Raw genomic sequence first — 22,956 nt, forward strand, 5'->3', positions numbered from 1 at the left:
AAGTCTAGCTGTAACCGTATTGCTTTCACCTATACAGCTTAGAGATCTCTGTGAACACAAAAAGTAATTTTACACTCTGGCATTTTCAAAATAGAACCAGACATGGAACAAAACCGTTATATGCTCTGTGATGTCACAGTAATGGTATATGAACAGAACAGCTCTGATCTGCTTTGACAGACAGCAGAAATATGGCTCCATTGTTTTTTTCTGCTGACCACACCACTGAAAGTTTTTTGCCATTACTCATAATGCTCAGGGAACAATCATCTCTTTGCATTGTCGTCGCTTCACCATTGTGCTGCTGTACACACTAAGTGAGAAACACCCCAATCTATGAAATATTGATAATTTCTAATCTGCTTGAGTACTAACAAATTCATTGTTTTCCAATAACCATGGACAAAACAACCCATACACCTTATAAATAGTAACAGCCACACCATTGAAAAGATGTGTACATTTAATCACATTGAAGAATTGCCAAATGATTCAGGAGTAAACTGACATTTTTTAAATCACATTTCAGGGGCTACCAGGAACACAACTCCTTATTTTTATAATTTAAGACATCAAAATCCAGATGTCATATCAGACCCACACTTCAAGTCTCTCACTGACTCCGAGGCTTACTACAAAACCAAGATCTCAAGTTAAGATTAGACCCAATAATGTCCACAATACAGAAAGCAGGCCAGCAATATTTTTTTCCCCTCAACCATCACCATGTTCCATGTGGCTTGGCATCTTATAATACCAGAAAGCCCCTTCGGTCTGCTCTCCTCTACCACTCTCAGATGCAGACGCACACACACGTATTGCCAACATATTATCAATACAAAGATCAAACTCCACAGATCGTATGCTCTCAATAACAGATCCTTCTTATAATAGTAGGCCTATGTGATAATGTAAATCTGCAACAATTGATTTGTACATGTCTTCTGGTAGAACTAGGTACAACCTCAGAGGTAAGTGCCAATTTTCAGTCACATTCCCCTGTAGTGCATTCAACTTCTCAGCTCTGAATCTTAAAATCAAATGTTAATGTTGTAATTTGTCACGAGATCCTCTTGATTACCAGAGAGATCAAGACTGTTGTATTCTAAAGACATTGGTCATTACACTAGGCAAGTAATCATGAAGCTTGAATCGACTGGCTGCTTGGTTGGGAGAGGAAAGCAGCTTTCTGCACACAAGATTCAAACATTAAATGGAGAGCATCATGGCACTTCAAAAATCACCTGTAGACTCATACACACAGGTCAATAAAAAAGGGTTGATGCAAGGTGAAAACATAGCTATATGAAATGCAATTATAAAATCAAATAAATCACCCTAATGAATTTGGTTAATCATTTAACTGACAAGCTGTTTGATCTTCTGACCCGTTCTTGGAATATTTGCCAGTCCGATTCCTATGCACGACACCAGGCAAAGAGGCAAAAACACTTTCAGATCAGCATGAATGTGTGTTACAAAGATCACAATCATAGTTGATAGCAGAGCCTGATCTTCAGTAATGAGGGGAGTAAATGACAGCAGACAATTAAATCAAATGTTTTTTTTTTTACAGATTTCCTCCTCCAGTGAGTGTCTCCAGCAAAGGCAATCTGTCATTTTGGGAGTTACTCACTGCTTAGACCCAAGGTTTACTGGGTCCCAAAAATATGCCAGTCAGTCACACATTATAAAACATATTGCACAAAAGTTTAGGTTGCAAAAACAATTATTTTTTTCCAGCTCTCTGTCCAGTCTGAATCAAAACCAAAAGGGACCATTTCAAAGCACCACTTACATCCTAGTGCTTGCTTCTCATACAAGGTTCTCATTTTAGATCATATTTCATCTCTTTATTACTAAAAATGTCAGTGTAATTTTAAATAAGTCAATATCTATGTTGGCGAGGTGTGTGTGTGTGTGTCTGTACAGTTTGTCACACTTCTCTGTGCCAGTGAGTGTTTGTATGTGTTTGGACATGTTTCCTGCAAAATAATTTGACCACCTCTTCTCCACTGGTCTTGCAGTCCGTTCCAGTGCAGGACGAGCCAACGGGCAGTAGTATCAGTTATGTTATTATTACTTTTAAGGTTTGTTAATGCAGTTCCTAAAACAGAAAGCAAAGAAAGAATCTCTATACAAGGACTCAGGAAACAATAACAATGTGTGTCCTTTTGAACAAACGGACAAATTAACAAGCAAAACGACAGCAGAGAAAAGATGAGGAAGATCGGTGAACGCCAGTCGCGGGAACAGAGGGGGCACTTCTTGAACTCAGTTCTCTGTTCTGCGACGATGCCATTTGTGTTTTTAGGTTCTGGCGTCAGTCGGTCAGTTAGTCACACATGGGCCACTTGGCGTCCCCTCCACTCTACCATTTTGTAGGCCTATGTTGGGCAGCGGAAGATGGCAGCTTAGTTAGCTGGGAGTGTTAACTGTGCTGTAGAAAGTAGAGCCTGGCTAGTGGTTCCTCCTAGTTCAGGGCCCATTGTCCCCATCCACAGAGTCAGACACACTCACCAAAGTGCTGTGCAGCATTGGGTCTCCTCCTTTATGCTCCTTTGGGAAGTTCATGCCTCCTTTCCAACCATCACGGTGCACACACGTCGATTGACATGCTAGGAAATGTAAAAGAAAAAAAAAAAAACAGGCAAGTTTCCCTGGTGTGGTCAGCACAAACCAACCACCTCAACTCGCAGGTGCTCCTCATATTCTTCCATTTACCCCCCCACACTCTAAGAACAGAAGAATAGACTATGGATGTGTACGTGTTTGCTCGCTTAGAGTCACTGTGTGAGAGTGGAACAGAGTGGGATCATGAGCGGAAGTCAGGAGCTGCGTTGGGTCGGAGTTCACCCCTCTGTGCTGCAACACTGTTGAAACATGGGGGTTGTGCGTGTGTGTATGTGTGTGTGGGGTGGGAGGAAGCCAGCAAGGAGCATGTGGGTGGATGGTTGAAGGGGGGGCTCAGCTGGCTGCGGCACGGGACATGAGGTCCTCCAGAGCCTTTTCCTGGTCGTTGTTGTGCACCAGTAGCACCTCCTTGATGGTGTCCCTTTCAAAGCCCATCTCGCCGAACCGTGTCATCAGCGACAGGAACTCTAAGGCCTGAAGAAATCATGAAAAACATACATTGTAATTGGGAATTCTTGTTACGTATTGTTTGTAAAAATGTAACTAGATTTTTATTTTTTACAAACATTTGCAAGGCGATCTATGAGAACCTGAACAGATCAATGATATTAGGCTGGTTTAGACAATAATTAGCTATCTGATTAGTAACGTAGTAGTATAAAGTCGTTATTTACAATCAACAATGTAGTTATGAATACAAGTGGGTTGGATTTTCATTTTGTCTTCAAGTGGCCTTACGCAGGAGCTAACGTTCATGAGTTTCACACCTTCTAATGTTGCTTGATCGGTTGGTAGGCCTATCAGCGGGCCAAAATGACATGAAAAGTGCTACAAATATATTAACAGTATTGCAGCAATTTCTGCAGTTCAAAAATAAAATAGGTAGCAATGCAACCGATGCCCTATCCTAAACTGGTTGGAAGCGAGAGGCATCTTGCTGTCTGTCATTCGAGCCGCATCACATCTCATGCTAGCCCTAGCCACTTGCCTTCACTGCCTACCAACATAGCTACACCAATCCAATGCTTTAAATATTTGAGGCGGTGTGAATGAGTGCACAGGTGAGGAGGGGTGCAATATGGGATTGGGCTCCATTCAGCCTAGTAGTAAGAAACGCACACAGTCTTTCCGCTTTCTAATTAGTCATCAATCATCGTTGAAGCTGACTTCTCAGATAAAGTGATGTTTTATTTGATTAGGTAGTTAGTTGTCATTACTTTGAGCTCTGAATAATCGCTAATCAAGGATTACTTTGAGTGGTTTCAACATGGTCTCCATGACAATTTACTTGAATATGGACCCAAATAAATAAGACTGATAAAATCATGGGCAGGCTCAAAGATCTGGTTGTCAGCACTGGATACAAGGTGGTCTTCACCATGGAGCACTTGGCTAAGGTAAGAATGACAACCTAGTGGTTTGTGTGTTTGTTAGAAATCTCTGTGTGTTTGTCAGAGAGTGTCAAATGAATGAATATCAATATGAATTCAATCCTTCTTACCCACTGCCATCTGGGCCTTCAACAACACCAGGTCGTAGTTACATGGCACTACCCAGTCCCTATCTGCTTTTACACACTAGTACTGTACTATTTTATTTGCCTCTACTGTTATATTTATGCTTTGTGCAATTGTCTTGTAGTATTTTTGTTTTTACTTTGCATGTATGAAAAACCTCAGCAGACAAGATTGTTTCTCCTCGCCATGGAGACGTCAGCAACACTTTCCAGTACCCGTTAGATTACTTGAAGTTATTAATTACACTTTTGGATGGTGTAGCAATACACCCAGTCACTGCGAAGATACAGACGTCCTTCCTAACTCAATTGCCGGAGAGTAAGGAAACAACTCAGGGATTTCACCATGAGGCCAATGGCGACTTTAAAACAGTTAGAGTTTAATGCCTGTGATAGGAGAAAACTGAGGATGGATCAACAACATTGTAGTTACTCTACAATACTAACTGAAATGACAGAGTGAAAAGGAAGCCTGTACAGAATAAAATAATATTCCAAAACATGCAAGGGGATTCTACCATGTATTGACTCATGGGTGTGAATACTTACGTAAATTTGAAATTTGTGATTTAATACATTTGTTAACATTTCTAAAAACATGTTTACACTTCGTCATCAGATGGGTGTGCAAAGCAGGGACCGAAATAAATACAGGTTCTATCTCAAGGCCATCAGACTTAAATAGCCATCACTAACATTGCGTGGCTGCTGCCAACATACTGACTCATCTCTAGCCACTTTAACAATGAAAAAATTTATGTAATAAATGTATCACTAGCCACTTTAAACAATACCACTTTATATAATGTTTACATACATTACTCATCTCATATGTATATACTGTACTCTATAGCATCTACTGCATCTTGTATACGCCGTTCGGCCATCGCACATATTTTTTTTTATGTACATATTCTTATTAATTCCTTTACACTTGTGTAAATAAAACGCAGAATGTAACAATTTCAACGATTTTACTGAGTTAGTTAAGGAATTTATGGATTTCACATGACTGGGCAAGAGGGCAGCCATGGGTGGGCATAGGCCCACCCACTGGGAGGAGCCATGCCCAGCCAATCAAAATGAGTCTTTCCACCACAAAAGGGCTTTATTACAGGCAGAAATACTCCTCAGTTTCATCAGCTGTCCAAGTGACTGGTCTCAATCGATCCCGCACGTGAAGAAGCTGGATGTGCAGTGGTGTAATGTACTTAAGTAAATATACTTGAAAGTATTACTTAAGTTGTTTTTTTGGGGGTATCTGTACATTACTATTTATATTTTTGACAACTAACTTAATGTACTTTTAGTTTTTTTTAAATAATGTACGTTTTACTCCATATGTTTTCCCTGACACCCAAAAGTACTCATTACATTTTGAATGTAAAAGGGTCCAATTCCAATCCAACTCTGATCTTGCAGACTCACTAAACACATGCTTTGTTTGTACACACACACACACATTATATACATACACAGTGGGGAGAACAAGTATTTGATACACTGCCGATTTTGCAGGTTTTCCTACTTACAAAGCATGTAGAGGTCTGTAATTTTTATCATAGGTACACTTCAACTGTGAGAGACGGAATCTAAAACAATAATCCAGAAAATCACATTGTATGATTTTTAAGTAATTGCATTTTATTACATGACATAAGTATTTGATCACCTACCAACAAGTAAGAATTCCAGCTCTCACAGACCTGTTAGTTTTTCTTTAAGAAGCCCTCCTGTTCTCCACTCATTACCTGTATTAACTGCACCTGAACTCGTTACCTGTATAAAAGACACCTGTCCACACACTCAATCAAACAGACTCCAACCTCTCCACAATGGCCAAGAGCAGAGAGCTGTGTAAGGACATCAGGGATACAATTGTAGACCTGCACAAGGCTGGGATGGGCTACAGGACAATAGGCAAGCAGCTTGGTGAGAAGGCAACAACTGTTGGTGCAATTATTAGAAAATGGAAGAAGCTCAAGATGACGGTCAATCACCCTCGGTCTGGGGCTCCATGCAAGATCTCACCTCGTGGGGCATCAATGCTCATGAGGAAGGTCAGGGATCAGCCCAGAACTACACGGCAGGACCTGGTCAATGACCTGAAGAGAGCTAGGACCACAGTCTCAAAGAAAACCATTAGTAACACACTACGCCGTCATGGATCAAAATCCTGCAGCGCACGCAAGGTCCCCCTGCTCAAGCCAGCGAATGTCCAGGCCCGTCTGAAGTTTGCCAATGACCATTTGGATGATCCAGAGGAGGAACGGGAAAAGGTCATGTGGTCTGATGAGACAAAAATAGAGCTTTTTGGTCTAAACTCCACTCGCCGTGTTTGGAGGAAGAAGTATGAGTACAACCCCAAGAACACCATCCCAACCGTGAAGCATGGAGGTGGAAACATCATTCTTTGGGGATGCTTTTCTGCAAAGGGGACAGGACAACTGCACCGTTTGGAGAAGAGGATGGATCGGGCCATGTATCGCAAGATCTTGGCCAACAACCTCCTTCCCTCAGTAAGAGCATTGAAGATGGGTTGTGGCTGGGTCTTCCAGCATGACAACGACCCAAAACACACAGCCAGGGCAACTAAGGAGTGGCTTCGTAAGAAGCATTTAAAGGTCCTGGAGTGGCCTAGCCAGTCTCCAGACCTGAACCCAATAGAAAATCTTTGGAGGGAGCTGAAAGTCCGTATTGCCCAGCGACAGCCCCGAAACCGGGATATTTTACTTCAGCTCATAAAAAAACAAACCAACACTTGAAATGTCTATATTTTTGTTCAGAATAAATAGTGACAATAAATATTTTGAAACAATCAATCAGTGTTGGTGTTCTTCTCTCAAGTGTTAATGGATTTTTTTTAAATAACGGTATCTTAGAATGCAGTTGTATTCTTTATTATTTTGTCCTCAGGGTCAGAAATATATCTGGATTTGGGACAGTTTGCAATTTTCTGAAATAGTCAATATCCCAACGCAAATTAATTACTTTCCCTAGGCCACCACACATTTGAGAAGAAAGGTGGAGGGAGGAGAACGGAACATGCTTGGTGTATCTAAGTTCAGGGAAAACTGGAAGTGAACCTTAACTTAGGCCACTCAACATTTGTGTGTTGAAACAGAGATAATGGAGTTGGCTGGCTAGTCATCCTAACTGTCTTTGGTTCTGCATGCTGAGTTCATCTGTATAAACGTGCATATCAGTGTATGTGACGGTAGAGACTGTAGGTGGACTCACCTTCTCTTCAGAGCACTGGTACATCTCTAAGCCCTCCTCTACGGCACTGGGCTCAAATCCCCGCTCACAAAGACGCGTATGAGTAAACAGGTACTCCAGCACCTGGGTCACAGGATGACAGACATTGTTGATCTTTTGGTGATGGCTTCATGTGCAAGTCCAGACTGTCTATTTGCTAGGTGGTTTTACAAGCTGAGAGCAAGATAATTATGACTGCAAATATGATGGTGACCAAATTCTTGGAGGTGAATTTATGAAATAGCTAATGTTGACATTTAATAGAAATACATGAATATTCATTGTTGATTAGAGGGATAGCTAAATTCACATGATAAAATATTGTACTTGCGTGATGCTTGAGGACACTTTCATTTTGGAAGTTAGCTGTCCAACGTATCAACTACCACTCTGTAATTCCATTGTTAGCTAATGTTTATTCAAATGTTTTTTTGTAACCTTTATTTAACTAGGCAAGTCAGTTAAGAACAAATTCTTATTTACAATGATGGCCTGCCCCAGCCAAACCCGGATGACGATGGGCCAATTGTGCGATGCCCTATGGGACACCCAATCACAGCCAGATGTGATACAGCCTGGATTCGCGTCTTGCACTGAGATGCAGTGTCTTAGACCACTGCGCCACTCGGGAGTTAACTAGCCCCTAACGAGTGTCTCCTACAGTACTACTGTAATCAATCACTGCAATGCCATCATAGTGTTGAGGCATCAAACAAAGGTGATGGATGGTGTGTTTTGAGACAAAAGAAAACACTGTGTAAACGCAATTCATCTATTCACAAAAACCATCCTCAACTTGTTGCCTGGTGGACTTTTTTGTCAAGACAGACAATCACATAACGTAGACACCTGATGACTTCACAGTCAACCATGACACAGAAAATTATCTGGGCGCAATGGGCAGTGAGTGAATGACAGCTCAGAATCAAATAGAACATTTCTTTGTAACAGATCTGTGTAGAGAAAATGGGCCTAGGGTGCTGTGATCGGGAGGGAGAGCGGAGGGGCGTACCTGCTCCACATTCTGGCCTCGCCTCTGCATGGCCCGCAGGACCCCCTCGTAGGAGTACCCCATGGACACGATGGTCTCCACACATTGCCGCCCACTGGGAGACAGGTTGAGCAGTGCCGCGCCGCACGGGAGAGGACCTGCATTTATCTTTGCAGAGAGAGTTTTTATAGCATCACATCTGTATAAGAGTCCAAAAAAAGCATCTTCCTCTGGTCCACAAAACCTCTAAGCTTTTCAGAAGTTTGAAATAATTAAGCAATACATTTAGTAATTGAAACGAAGCAACGACCCACTTCACCTTCTTTGTGTAAGCTTACCTGCTTTGGTGCCCCATTTTGGGTGTGCCTGGGTGGCTCCTCTGTCTTCTGCTGGGGTGCCGGTGGGCTGCCGGTGGATAGGCTAGGTGGTACAGGGGCTGGAGAGTAGGAGTCAAATAACAAGTCCCCTTGGTCCGACAGCTTGGGGAAGGTCAGCGAGCGGATGTTGCAGGGCCGGTCTGGGTCCATTGTCCGTCCCTGGGCCAGACTCCCAGCTCTGTCCATGTCCAGTTGCGCCACCAGCCCGTTGAGGGAAAAGGCCGTTTTTGCCGGAAGGCTGGTGGCGAGGAGTTGGGGTGGAGGCGTGCTGCCTCGCGATGCCAGCTCGGGCTGGGGTTCCCCAGGTGGGGATACAGACTGCTGCTGGGGCTGTGGCTGGCTCTGGAGGATGTTGCGCAGCTCCTCCCTATCGTCCAGCGTTTTCAGCTCCAGCTTGTCGAAGGGGTCCTCCTCGCGCTCAAAGTCAGCCAGGTTAAGGTACTGGGGCTCCGGGATGCTGGGAGCGGTCTGCCTGGCGGGCGCGGGCAGCGGGGTGAGGATAGCGTTGTGGCGCAGTGCGGCCATCAGCGGATTCAATGCGGGCGGGAGAGCATCCTGCTCCTCGGCGGGGCGAGGCCTCTTGCCCCCGCCGGCCAATCCCCCGTCAGGGTCTTGTGCGGGGGGTGAGTGCTCCCTGCTCTCCAACTCCACCCTGGCCACCTCTGCAGCTCGGGCCTCCGCTGCCCTGGCCTCGGCCAGCTCCGCACCCCAGCGCACACTCCGCCTCTCCAGGGAGAAGTCATACTGCAGTGCCCAAAGAGAGACAACCAGCATGACTAGTTAGAGCGGAGCAGCAGACAAAGGACTAAAGGAACCGAGACTAATCAACCCGGGTGAATCTGGTTGAGTCATGAGATCTTATTTTCAACATTTACAGAGGTGCCCTCCTAATACAGACTAATATTACAGGGAAGCGATAAAAATTACCAAGCATCCCCATCATTGAAACGCTTGATGCAACAGTGACATAAATCAGAAGGCTTACCTGCAGGTCTGCAAGCACAGAGAGACAGTCAGGCAGGCAGAAGCCAACAGGAAGACCCACTTTGGCAGGGCAGCGGAACTTATCGTTGATTTTAAATGGAACATCATCAAGGTAGCTGATGGGTCCTGGAAAAACAGGATGAATGAATGGCCTAAATAAAAAATGACACCATGACGCAAATGCAGGAATATTTTTAAAACAAAATGAGCAGATGGAGAACAGAGGAAGAGGCCGAAAGACAGACACACTCACCATTGTTGTGGGTATCAGACTTCCTCGCAGCCATTTATAGTCTGTAAAACACAAAGGGCTCTTGAATGAACGAGAGATTCCTTAGAGGAAGCAGTGAGGGTGTTTTCACACAGTCCTATTTAAAAGTGAACTCTGGGGTAAAAACAAAGAGCAAAAGAAGTCAGTTCTCTTTGTATTCACACTGCCCTTGCCTTTGACTGAGGACTCAACTCTTTTGCCAGTTCACTTCAACTATTTTGTGGTCCTCTTTGCATTCACATTGCTATGTTAAGAAAGGAACCAATATCTCTTTCCAACATGCATTCTGGGTTTTTACAATGTGTAGGACAAGCCATTCAATCAGAAAGCGTTATTGGACAGCTAGTTATACATTTTGTACGCTAATACATTGACAGCATTTAGTTAAAATATGAAACAGAATTGCAATCAGAAGATGCTATTAATATTTGCATTTGATTGGTAACAGAATAACTACCACTATTATTATAATACCCTGCTGGTCATCTATGAACATCTTGGCCATTTTCTGTTATAATCTCCATATAGCACAGCCAGAAGAGGACTGGCCACCCCTCATAACCTGGTTTCTTCCTAGGTTCCTGCATTTCCAGGTAGTTTTTCCTAGCCACCATGCTTCTACATCTGCATTGCTTGGTTTTTTGGTGTTTTAGGCTGGGTTTCTGTATTGTGACATCTGCTGATGTAAAAAAGGGCTTTAAATACATTTGATTATTTATTCCGCAATTATTCAATCAACGCTGTAATTGAAAAAAACATTTGTACAAGGTAGGCTACTACCCCGTTAAGAGCTAAAATATAGTACAAAATCTGTTTCTCACCAAACATGTCGTCTTCTCACACTATTCAAACCCCACAATCAATGAACAGCTTATGAAGCTCTCAGCCTATTGATCACATAATGCAAACAATCTGAACAAAGACATTTTGGAATGTGTTGTAGTAGTCTAGTGTGTGGTACGGGAATAATGACATGCAAACCTGGGGAGCTATGCGTTAAAATTGTCTTCAAAAAAGGAGAACCAGACCGCTGAATTCAAGAGAACCAAACTCAGACCACCTCACGAGATGGTTACAGTTCGGGGATCTTTTGACGGGTCTGAGTTCATTTGGAGAGTTCACACTGCACAAAGAAACTAAGAGAACTGCACTGAGTACACAAAAATTGGTTGAACGGGACCAAGTGTGAAAACACCCTGAAACAACACAAAACATCAACACCATATCCACCATTATACAGAGCATTTGGAAGTACAGACCCCTTGACTTTATTTATCATTTTTTAGACATTGTTACATTTCAGCTTTATTCTAAAATGTTTCATTATTTTTTTAATCCCCTCAATCTACACACAATACCCCATAATGACAAAGCAAAAACAGATTATACACTACCGTTCAAAAGTTTGTGGTTACTTAGAAATGTCCTTGTTTTTGAAAGAAAAGCATGTTTGTCTATTAAAATATCAAATTGATCCAAAATACAGTGTAGACATTGTTAATGTTGTAAATGACTATTGTAGCTGGAAACGGCCGACTTTCGAATGGAATATCTACATTAGGTGTAGAGGCCAATTAACAGCAACCATCCCTCCTGTGTTCCAATGGCACGTTGTGTTAGCTAATCCAAGTTTATCATTTAAAAAAAAAAAGGCTAATTGAGCATGAGAAAACCCTTTTGCAATTATGTTAGCACAGCTGAAAACCGAATGTGTTCGCATTCTGTAAAGCGTTTGGGGAGGTACTCAGATCCAGACTCATTGCGGGGAAGAAATCAACGTCCGTAGGTGTGGCGTAGTGTTTGGCCCGGAGCAAGGAGTCTGAATAGCCAGGCAACTGGGGAGCCCCCTCTCCCAAAAAGCTACCATACAGGCCCCCTTTGTAGAAACACAGTGGTATATCCATGGGGGCATATTACAGTGCCTTCAGAAAGTATTTATACCGTTGGACTTATTTTCTCACCCAGCTACACACAATACCCCACGATGACAAAGTAAAAACAAGTTTGACATTTGAGCAAGTGTATTGAAAATGAAATACAGAAATGTCTCATTTACATAAGTATTCACACCCCTGAATCAATACTCTGTAGAAGCACCTTTAGCAGCGATTACAGCTGTGAGACTTTCTGGATGAGTCGAAGAGCTTTCCACACCTGTATTGTGCAACATTAGCCCATTATTCTTTGTAATATTCTTCAAGATCTGTCAAATGGTTCAATGCTAGACAACCACTTTCAGTTCTTGACAGAGTTGACTTACATCTACTTGAAAATATCAGCCACTCAGGAACATTCACGGTCTTCTTGGTAAGCAACTTGTGTGGATTTGCCTTGTGTTTTATGTTATTGTCCTGATGAAAGGTGAATGTATCTCCCTGTGCCTGGTGGAAAGCAGACAAACAGGTTTTCATCTAACATTTTGCATGTGCTTAGCTCCATTCAGTTGATTTTTTAATCCTGAAAAACTCCCGTTCTTAATGATTACAAGCATACCCATAGCATGATGCAACCAACACTATGCTTGAAAATATGGAGAGTGATCCTCTAATGCATTGCGTTGAATTTGCCCCAAACATAAATTTGCATTCAGGACAAAATGCTAATTGCTTTGCACATTTTTTGCAGTATTACTTGCTGCAAACAGGATGCATGTTTTGGAATATTTTAATTCTTTACAGTCTTCCTTTTCACTCTGTCATTTAGGTTAGTATGGTGGAGTAACTACAATGTTGTTGATTCATCCTCCGTTCTCATATCACAGCCATTAAACTCAATCTGTTTTAGTCACCATTGGTCTTATGATTAAATCCTCTCCGTCAACTGAGTTAGGAAGGACACATGCATCTTCGTAGTGACTGGGTGTATTGAGAAAACAACCAAAGTGTAATTAATAACTTCACCATGCGCAAAGGGATACTCAATGTCTGCTTTATTGTTTTTTTTACCCATCTACCAATAGGTGCCCTCACAGATAATTGTATGTGTGGGGTACACAGATAAGGTAGCCATTCAAAAATCATGTTAAACACTTATGGCACACAGAGTACAAGCAACTTCTGAATTGTTAAGCACATTTTTAAGGCATGCCATAACAAAGGGGTTGAATACTTATTGATTGAAATAACTTAACTGACATTAAAATGGGAAATTGTGTGTTGGTCAGTTAAATGCAATTCCGTCAATTTTAAATTCAGGCTGTAACAACAAAATGTGGAAAAAGTAAAGGGGTGTGATTACTTTCTGAAGGCACTGTAGGTAGGGCCGTAATGGTAAAGTGATGAGGCAATAGGATAGATAGGCAGAAGCATATGTGATGAGTGTGTGACTAGTGTGCATTGTGTATGTCGTCCATTATGTGTGCAGAGTCATAAAGGAGTCGATGCAGACAGTAGAATGTAGCTACCTGGACTATCTATACACACAAAACTATGTGGACACGCATTCAAATGAGTGGATTCTGATATTTCAACTGTGGCTGACAAGTGTATAAAAATGTAGCACACAGCAATGCAATCTCCATAGACAAACATGGGCAGTAGAATGGCATTACTGAAGAGCTCAGTGACTTTCAATGTGGTGCAGTCTTAGGATGCCACCTTTCCAACAAGTCTGACAAATTTCTGCCCTGCTAAAGCTGCCCCTGTCAACTGTAAGTGCTGTTATTGTGAAGTGGAAACAAGCTCACAGAACAGGAGCAACAACACCACAGCGTGAAGTGGTAGGCCACACAAGCTCACAGAACGGGATAGCCAAGTGCTTGTAGCATGCAAAAATCATCAGTCTTCGGTTGCAACACTCACTACCGAGTTCCAAACTGCCTCTGGAAGCAATGTCAGCACAAGAACGGTTCATCGGGAGCTTCAAAAAATGGGTGTCTATGGCTGAGCAGCCACACACAAGTCTAAGAGCACCATGAACAATGCCAAGCATCGGCTGGAGTAGTGTAAAGCTCGCCACCATTAGATTCTGGAGCAGAGAAAACACGTTCTCGGGAGTGATGAATCACGCTTCACCATCCGACAGACAAATCTAGGTTTGGCTGATGCCAGGAGAATGCTACCAGTCCCAATGCCGTGCCAACTGTAAAGTTTGGTGGATGAGGAATAATGGTCTGGTGCTGTTTTTCATGGTTCGGGCTAGACCCCTTAGTACCAGTGAAGGGAAATCTTAATGCTACAGCATACGATGACATTCTAGACAATTCTGTGCTTCCAAATTTGTGGCAACAGTTCAGGGAAGGCCCTTTCCTGTTTCAGAATGACAATGCCCCTGTGCACAAAGTGAGTTCCACACAGAAATGGTTTGTAGAGATCGGTGTGGAAGAACTTGATTAGCCTGCACAAAGCCCTGACCTCAACCCTATCAAACACCTTTGGGATGAATTGGAACGCCGACTGCGAGCCAGACCTAATTGCCCAACATCAGTTACCGACCTCACTAATGCTCGTGGCTGAATGGAAGCAAGTCCCCGTAGCAATGTTCCAACATCTAGTAGAAAGCCTACCCAGAAGAGTTGAGGCTGTTATAGCAGCAAAGGGGAGGACCAACTCCACGTTAATGCCCATGATTTTGGAATGAGATGTTCGACAATCATGTGTCCACATACATTTTGTCATGTAACATATTTGGTTAACTATTTAGCAGTTTTATGACTTGGGGGTAGAAGCTGTTCAGGAGCCTTTTGGTCCAGTACTTAGCGCTCCAGTACCGTTTGCCGTGCGGTAGCAGAGAGAACAGTCTATCATATTGTGGGTATGCATGTAATCGTTATGGACTGGGGAATTGTTCATGATAAAAAATTTAAAAAACGGAATGAAGCTAAGCACAGGCAAAATCCTAGTGGAAACCGGGATCAGTCTGCTTTCCACTAGACACTGATATGAATTCACCTTTCAGCAGGACAACCTAAAACACAAGGCCAAATCTACATGAGTTGCTTTCCAAGACAGTGAATGTTCGAGTGGCCTAGTCACCTGGGGTGGCAGGTAGCCTAGTGGTTAGAGCGTTGGGCCAGCTCGAATCCCCGAGCTGACAAGGTAAAGAAATCTGTTGTTCTGCCCCTGAACAAAGCAGTTAACCCGGGTTTTAACAAGGCAGTTAAACCACTGTTCCCTGGTAGGCCATCATTGTAAATAATAATTTGTTCTTGGTTAAATGTATTTATTTTTAAAAGATAGCACATATTAATCTGCTTGAAAATCTGAAAATGATTGTCTAGCAATGATCAACATCAAATTTGTCAGACCTTGAAGAATTTTGAAAATAATCAAAATAAAATTGGCAAATGTTGCACAATCCAGATGCGGGAAGCTCTTAGCGATTTACCCAGAAAGACCCACAGCTGTAATCACTACGAAAGGTAATTCTAACACTCACAGGTTTGGACACTTACCTAATACCATTTTTTTTTCAATAGATGTTATACAAATATTAATATTTCTTCCACTGACAGAGAAGTGTGTAGATCGATGAAAAATAATAACAATTAAATACATCAATACCAATTTGTAACAAAGAAATGTGGAAAAAGTCAAGGTGTGTGAATACTTTCTGAAGGCACTGTAAATGTAAATATTTACCCCAATTTCCTCATACCCCAGGAAAAATCCACTCTGTACTAGTACCCCATATATGTATTTTTTTTATTTAACTAGGCAAGTCAATTAAGAACAAATTCTAATTTACAATGACGGAATACCCCGGCCAAACCCTCCCCTAACCCAGACAATGATTGCCCAATTGTGCGCTGCTCTATGGGACTCCCGATTGCGGCCAGTGGTAATACAGCCCGGGATCGAACCCGGGTGTGTAGTGACGCCTCTAGCACTGTGGTGCCTTAGACCACTACACCACTCAGTGCCCTAAAATGACTAAATTAAAAGTTCAAGTCACCCAGTAAAATTCTACTTTAGTAAAAGTCTAAAAGCAGCTGGTTTAAAACATACAATGGTGGGAAAAGTACTAAGTAAAAGGTACACAAATTCCTTATATTAACATTTTTAAAACACTGTTTACTTTATGTAAGACGGCCCCCCAGAAGCAGATCATACTTCGGGATCACAACACTTTTTAGGCAAGTCGTCTGAGATCCCTAAAGATTGGAAAGCTGCCGCGGTCATCCCCCTCTTCAATGCAGGTGACACTCTAGACCCAAACTGTTATAAACCTATATCCATCCTGCCCTAACTTTATAAAGTCTTCGAAAGCCAAGTTAATGAACAGATTACTGCCCATTTCAAATACCACCGCACCTTCTCTGCTATGCAATCCGGTTTTCGAGCGGGTGCACCTCAGACACGCTCAAGGTACTAAACGATATCATAATCGCCATCAATAAAAGACAGTACTGTGCAGCTGTCTTCATCGACCTGGCCAAGGCTTTCAACTCTGTTAATCACCGTATTCTTATCGGCAGACTCAACAGCCTTGGTTTCTCTAATGACTGCCTCGCCTGGTTCACCAACTACTTCTCAGAGTTCAGTGTGTCAAATCGGAGGGCCTGTTGTCCGGACCTCTGGCAGTCTCTATGGGGAGGTACCACAGGGTTCAATTTTTGGGCCGACTCGTTTCTCTGTATATATCAAAGATGTCGCTCTTGCTGCGGGTGATTCCCTGATCCACCTCGACGCAGACGACACTCTTCTGTATACTTCTGGCCCTTCCCTGGACACTGTGCTAACTAACCTCCAAACGAGCTTCAATGCCACACAACTCTCCTTCCATGGCCTCCAACTGCTCTTAAACACTAGTAAAACCAAATGCATGCTTTCAACCGTTTGCTGCCTGCATCCGCCCGCCCGACAAGCATCACTACTCTGGACGGTTCTGACTGAATATGTGGACAACTACAAATACCTAGGTGTCTGGCTAGACAGTAAACTCTCCTTCCAGACTCATATTAAACATCTCCAATCCAAAATCAAATCGGCTTTCTATTTCGCAACAAAGCCTCCTTCACTCACGCCACCAAACATACCCTCGTAAAACTGACTATCCTACCGATCCTCGACTTCAGCGATGTCATTTACAAAATAGCTTCCAATACTCTACTCAGCAAACTGGATGCAGTCTATCACAGGGCCATCCATTTTGTCACCAAAGCCCCATATACCACCCACCACTGTGACCTGTATATGCTCTCGTCGGCTGGCCCTCGCTACATACTCGTCGCCAGACCCACTGGCTCCAGGTCATCGATAAGTCTTTGCTAGGTAAAGCGCCGCCTTAGCTCACTGGTCACGATAATACCTACTCGTAGCATGAGCTCCAGCATGTATATCTCACTGGTCATCCCCAAAGCCAACACCTCATTTGGCCACCTTTCCTTCCAGTTCTCTGCTGCCAATGACAGGAACGAATTGCAAATTATTATTATTTTTTTTTTTAAATACTAAAAATAAAATTCAAATAAAAAATAAAAACAATCGCTAAAGCTGGAGACTTATATTTCCCTCACTAACTTTAAACATCAGCTATCTGAGCAGCTAACCGATCGCTGCAGCTGTACATAGCCCATCTGTAAATAGTCCACCCAATCTACCTACCTCATCCCCATATTGTTTTTATTTACTTTTTTGCACACCAGTATTTATACTTGCACATCACCATCTGCTCATCTATCACTCCAGTGTTCATTTGCTAAATTGTAATTACTTCGCTACTCATTGCCTTACCTCCTCACGCCATTTGCACACACTGTATATACTTTTTTTCCCCGATTGTGATATTACTGTAAGCTTGTTAATTCCATGTGTAACTCTGTTGTTGTTTGTGTCGCAATGCTTTACTTTATCTTGACCAGGTCGCACTTGTAAATGTAAATAAAGGTGAAATAAAAAATAAATGTAAAAAGTAATGGGTGGACTTATTAGCGTACCATGGAGCAAAATATAGCTCGATCAGTCGGAATGTCGATGCAGTGACAGTCGATGCAATGGCCACCCGTCCTTAGCAACATATTTTAGTGCACTTACTCAAACCATAATCAACAAAAACACGTGACATTTTCAAGCAGCTATAGCTAGCCAACTGTAATCTCATCTTGGAAACATTGAACGAGTCATACTTGCATGACTCATCCACAGAGGTAGCAAGAGTAGCGACAACTTTTTATGAAGTAACATTCCAGTAACTAGCTAAGTAATTCATTAAATGAAATACATGTGATGTGTAAAGAACGTACTCGAAAACGTAACTAACTATGACAGTCATTAGGGTGTACTTTTCTAGCTGTCAGAGTGGCTATAAAAGTACCCCTTACTGACTGTAGACTGCTAGCTCGGTTGTCTCAGCTTGTGACTATCTACATAGTTAGCTGGTATTTTGAGTGATTTATCCTTGGAAAACAATTGGCGAGTAACTGTTAGATTAAGATAATTCAAGAGGAGAAAGATAGCAGGCTAACATAGCATAGGACGGTAATTTTGTCAGTTTAACGTTAATACGTTAGCTACAAATGAGCTAACTAACTTTTTCATGACCAGCTAACGTTAGCTTGATAGCTGACACAAAATAACCCACAAGTTAACGTAAACCTTAACTGAAAATCTGGAAGGAAGACAATCAGAAATAAAGAATATCCGATGTGGACATTTTAGATAACGTTAGCTAGCTAATGTTAGTTTGGTGGCCTGCACTAGACAGTGCTGGCTAGTTCACTCCCTCTCCGCCACCGCCCCTGAAAGAAAACTGAGATAACATCTTCCATTAACCCCCTTACCCGTATTATCTGCTCCGTCTTGCTTTTCCAAAAACGTACGTACACCTAAAAGCAAAGACACCTTCAAACTTTGTTAAAATAAATGTTATTGGAATCGAAATCTCTTTCATGCTTCATAGTGGAACGCCATCTTGATTTATTCGCCTTCCTTCCTATGGTTCCTGTTTGAAGTCACGTTTTCACTTGATGACGACACAAGTGTAGATAAATAAACATACAGGGTGCAATGTAATTTTATTCACAGCATTCTCTCATCACATTGAATTGCACATAATAGTTTGTTGTGTACGTTTTTGTAATATTTTTTTACATTAAAAAAAGGAAAATTATACACTTTGGACACAACCATAACAGAAACGAATGTAATTTATCTCAGAAAACACAAAATGTAATTTCAAAAACATAAAACAATTAAATAAAACAATGGCACATGCCAGTGCAATGTATAGTATTTTTTTGTCTATCATCCTTTGGCAACACTGAAGAGATGTTCCCAGACATTTTCTTTATAAGATTTTTGTCACCCTACTCTGGATTCATTCATTATTTAATCCCCTCCAATATTGTCTGAACTGAATAGGGATCAGGAGATCATGATGGCTAGTCAGTCAAGTGTTTACATGGAAACATGGTTAGTGTTCCCTTGAGAACCATAACCATGCCAATGTCGTTGAGTTTATTGATAATTTTCATAAAACAGTGACAAGCTTGGTGTCCAATGTTGGTATGATATTGCCCAAAAGCTTATCACCATGAGATACTTCAGCATTATGCATGAAGACCTTTCAGAACAAAATAGCACTAAAGCTTCATCTGATCACGGCTACAAATCTCTTTAAAGCCACAATCCTAAGGTTTGGTTTGGTATAAAGTTAAGGGATGGTGCTGGGGAAATGTAACCACTCTCAAATCCAAACCCAGGTCCATGTGACTGTTAGTTCAACACCTTATGCATTACACAAATAGGTCCAGGTAAGGTGTTGTACCAAGGTCACTACTCAACACCCTTCATTCTAAAAACATGTCCCCACACCAACATAACGAATTCGGGGGGTAGCCCAACTCAATCCTGAGTCTCTTGACGAGATGGCTGGGTGTTAGTCTAAGTTCCCTACAATATGATATGCTAATTGAAATGACAATTGAACAGCAGGTAATATCCCAGATTGTGCCTTGAATGAAACTAAGATCAGCCACACACTTATATTCCTTCCAATGCATTGATCAAGGATAACATCAGAACTGACATTATCAAATCAATAGTGATGTCATCATCATCAACAGTCAAATGCAAGTGTACTGTACCACAGTAGCCTTTATGATGTAAAGATCCAGTTTAGGAAAATGCCTCAATACCTAATGATTGTGAAATCTAGATTATCATCACTTTGGATGGTCTATCTTTCCCAATAATTTGTGTAGCATGCTTTAGAGCCATACACAGTGCATTCTTGAAGTATTCAGAACCCTTGACTTTTTCCATATTGTTACGTTACAGCCTTATTCTAAAATGTGTTACATTGTTTTTTCCCCTCACCAATCTACACACAATACCATATAAAGACAAAGCAAAAACAGTTTTTGAGAAATGTTTGCAAAATTATTAAAAATAAAAAAAGCAAATTTCACATTCACATAGGTATTCAGGCCCTTTACTCAGTACTTTGTTGAAGCACGTTTGGCAGTGATTACAGCCTCGAGTCTTCTTGGGTATGACGCTACATGCTTCTCACACCTGTATTTGGGGAGTTTCTCCCATTCTTCTCTGCAGATCCTCTCAAGCTCTTTCAGGTTGGATGGAGAGCTTTGCTGCACAGCTATTTTCAGGTCTCTCCAGAGATGTTTGATCAGGTTCAAGTCCGGACTCTGGCTGGGCCACCCAAGGACATTCAGAGACTTGATCCGAATACACTCCTACGTTGTCTTGGCTGGAGCAGGTTTTCATCAAGGATCTCTCTGTACTTTGCTCCGTTCATCTTTCCCTCGATTGTGACTATTCTCCCTGCTGCTGAAAAACATCCCCACTGCATGATGCTGCCACCACCATGATTCACTGTAGTGATCATGCCACTGAGGAGTGGCTTCCATCTGGCCATTCTACCATAAAGGTCTGATTGGTGGAGTGCTGCAGAGATGGTTGTCCTTCTGGAAGGTTCTCCTATCTCTACAGTGGAATATCTGGTGCTCTGTCAGAGTGACCATCGGGTTCTTGGTCACGTCCCTGACCAAGCCCCTTCTCCCCCAATTGCTCAGATTGGCGGGGTTGCCAGTTCTAGGAAGAGTCTAGGTGGTTCCAAACTTCTTTCATTTAAGAATGATGGAGGCAATTGTGTTCTTGGGGACCTTCAATGCTGCAGATATTTTTTGGCACCCTTTCCCAGATCTGTGCCTCGACACAATCCTGTCTCGGAGCTCTACGGACAATCCCTTCGACATCATGGTTTGGTTTTTGTTTGACATGCACTGTCAACTGTGGGATCTTATATAAACAGGTGTGTGCCTTTCCAAATCATGTCCAATCAATTGAATTTACGACGTTGTAGAAACATTTCAAGGATGATCAATGGAAAAAAGAATGCACCTGAGCTCAATTTAGAGTCTCATAGCGAAGGATCTAAATACTTATGTAAAACCTTTTTTTAAATGTTTTCACTTTGTTATTATGTGGTATTGTTTGTAGATTGATGAGGGAAAAAATAATTTTATACATTTTAGAAAAAGGCTGTAAAATAACAAAATGTGGAAATAGTGAAGGGGTCTGAATACTTTACGAATGTACTTCAGAAAGTGTTCACACCTCTTAACTTTTTTCACATTTTGTTGTGTTACAGCCTGAATTTGAAATAGATTAAATGTTGTTTTTTTTTATTCAATGGCCTACACACCCCATTGTATCAAAGTTGATTTATGTTTTTTAATTAATTAATTAAACATGAAAAGCTGACATGTCTTGAGTCAATAAGTATTCAACCCCTTTGTTATGGTGAGCCTAAATATGATCAGGAGTAAAAAAGTGATTAACAAGTCACATAATAAGTTGCATAATAAGTTGCATGGACTCACTCCGTGTGCATTTATGGTGATTAACATGATTTTTAAATGATGCCCCCATTCTCATCGATGTGTCTGTGGTTGCATCACTACCATCACTGCCTGGTATGGCAACTGCTTGGCCTCCGACTGTAAGGCACTACGGAGGGTAGTGCGTCCGACCCAGTACATCACTGGGGCCAAGCTTCCTGCCATCCAGGACCTGTATACCAGGCGGTGTCAGAGGAAGGCCCTAAAAATCATCAAAGACTCCAGCCACCCAAGTCATAGACTGTTCTCTCTGCTACCGCACGGCAAGCGGTACCGGAGCCCCAATACTCTCTGTTTATTATCTATGCATAGTCACTTTAACTCTACATATTAATCACCTCAACTAACCTGTGCCACCACACATTGACCATGTACCGGTACCCCCTGTACTGTTATTTTACTGCTGCTCTTTAAATAAATCTTTATTTTTTAAAAACAACATTTTACTCATTAATTTTTTATTCAAGATGTATTTTTCTTGCATTGTTGGTTAATGGCTTGTTAGTAAGCATTTCACTGTAAGGTCTACTACACCTGTTGTATTTGGCGCATGTGACAAATAACATTTGATTTGATTTGGAAAAAAACACTATTATCTGTAAGGTCCCTCAGTCGAGCTGTGAATTTCAAACACAAACTCAACCACAAACACCAGTAAGGTTTTCCAATTGGTAGATGGGTAAAAAAAAGAACAATAAAGCAGACATTGAATATCCCTTTGAGCATGGTGAAGTTATTAATTACACTTTGGATGGTGTATCAATACACACAGTCACTACAAAGATACATGTGTCCTTCCTAACTCAGTTGACGGCAAGGATTTCATCATAAGACCAATGGTGACTAAAACTGATACAGACTTTAATGGCTGTGATAGGGGAAAACTGAGGATGGATGAACAACATTGTAGTTACTCCACAATACTAACCTAATTGACAGAGTGAAAAGAAGGAAGCTTGTACATAATACGAATATTTCAAAACATGCATCCTGTTTGAAACAAGGCACTGAAGTAATACTGCAAAAATTGTCCCAAAGCAATTAACTTTTTGTCCTGAATACAAAGTGTTATGTTTGGGGCAAATCCAATCCAACACATTACTGAGTACCACTCTCCATATTTTC

The 22,956-nt window shown here is 41.7% G+C and overlaps 1 protein-coding gene across 2 annotated transcripts; it reads right to left on the minus strand.

Moving 5' to 3' along the window:
* Window positions 1-419: 419 nt before the first annotated feature.
* Window positions 420-18,917, minus strand: LOC139413782 (ubiquitin-associated protein 1-like). 2 transcript variants are annotated; one of them, XM_071161529.1, is made up of 8 exons: window positions 18,751-18,917; window positions 10,014-10,054; window positions 9,762-9,886; window positions 8,738-9,520; window positions 8,421-8,567; window positions 7,391-7,492; window positions 5,683-5,742; window positions 425-3,108 (listed from the first exon to the last, which is right to left on the minus strand). In XM_071161529.1, the coding sequence occupies exons 2-7, from the start codon at window positions 10,045-10,047 to the stop codon at window positions 5,710-5,712; spliced, it is 1,224 nt and encodes a 407-aa protein (XP_071017630.1). In that variant the 5' UTR covers window positions 10,048-10,054; window positions 18,751-18,917; the 3' UTR covers window positions 425-3,108; window positions 5,683-5,709. The 2 variants fall into 2 exon arrangements, with proteins under 2 accessions (XP_071017629.1, XP_071017630.1); XM_071161528.1 differs by lacking the exon at window positions 5,683-5,742 and having other exon boundaries at window positions 420-3,108.
* Between the last annotated feature and the right edge of the window lie 4,039 nt (window positions 18,918-22,956).

The sequence above is a fragment of the Oncorhynchus clarkii genome, chromosome 7 (assembly GCF_045791955.1).
Source record: "Oncorhynchus clarkii lewisi isolate Uvic-CL-2024 chromosome 7, UVic_Ocla_1.0, whole genome shotgun sequence".
Classification (NCBI taxonomy): Eukaryota; Metazoa; Chordata; class Actinopteri; order Salmoniformes; family Salmonidae; genus Oncorhynchus; species Oncorhynchus clarkii.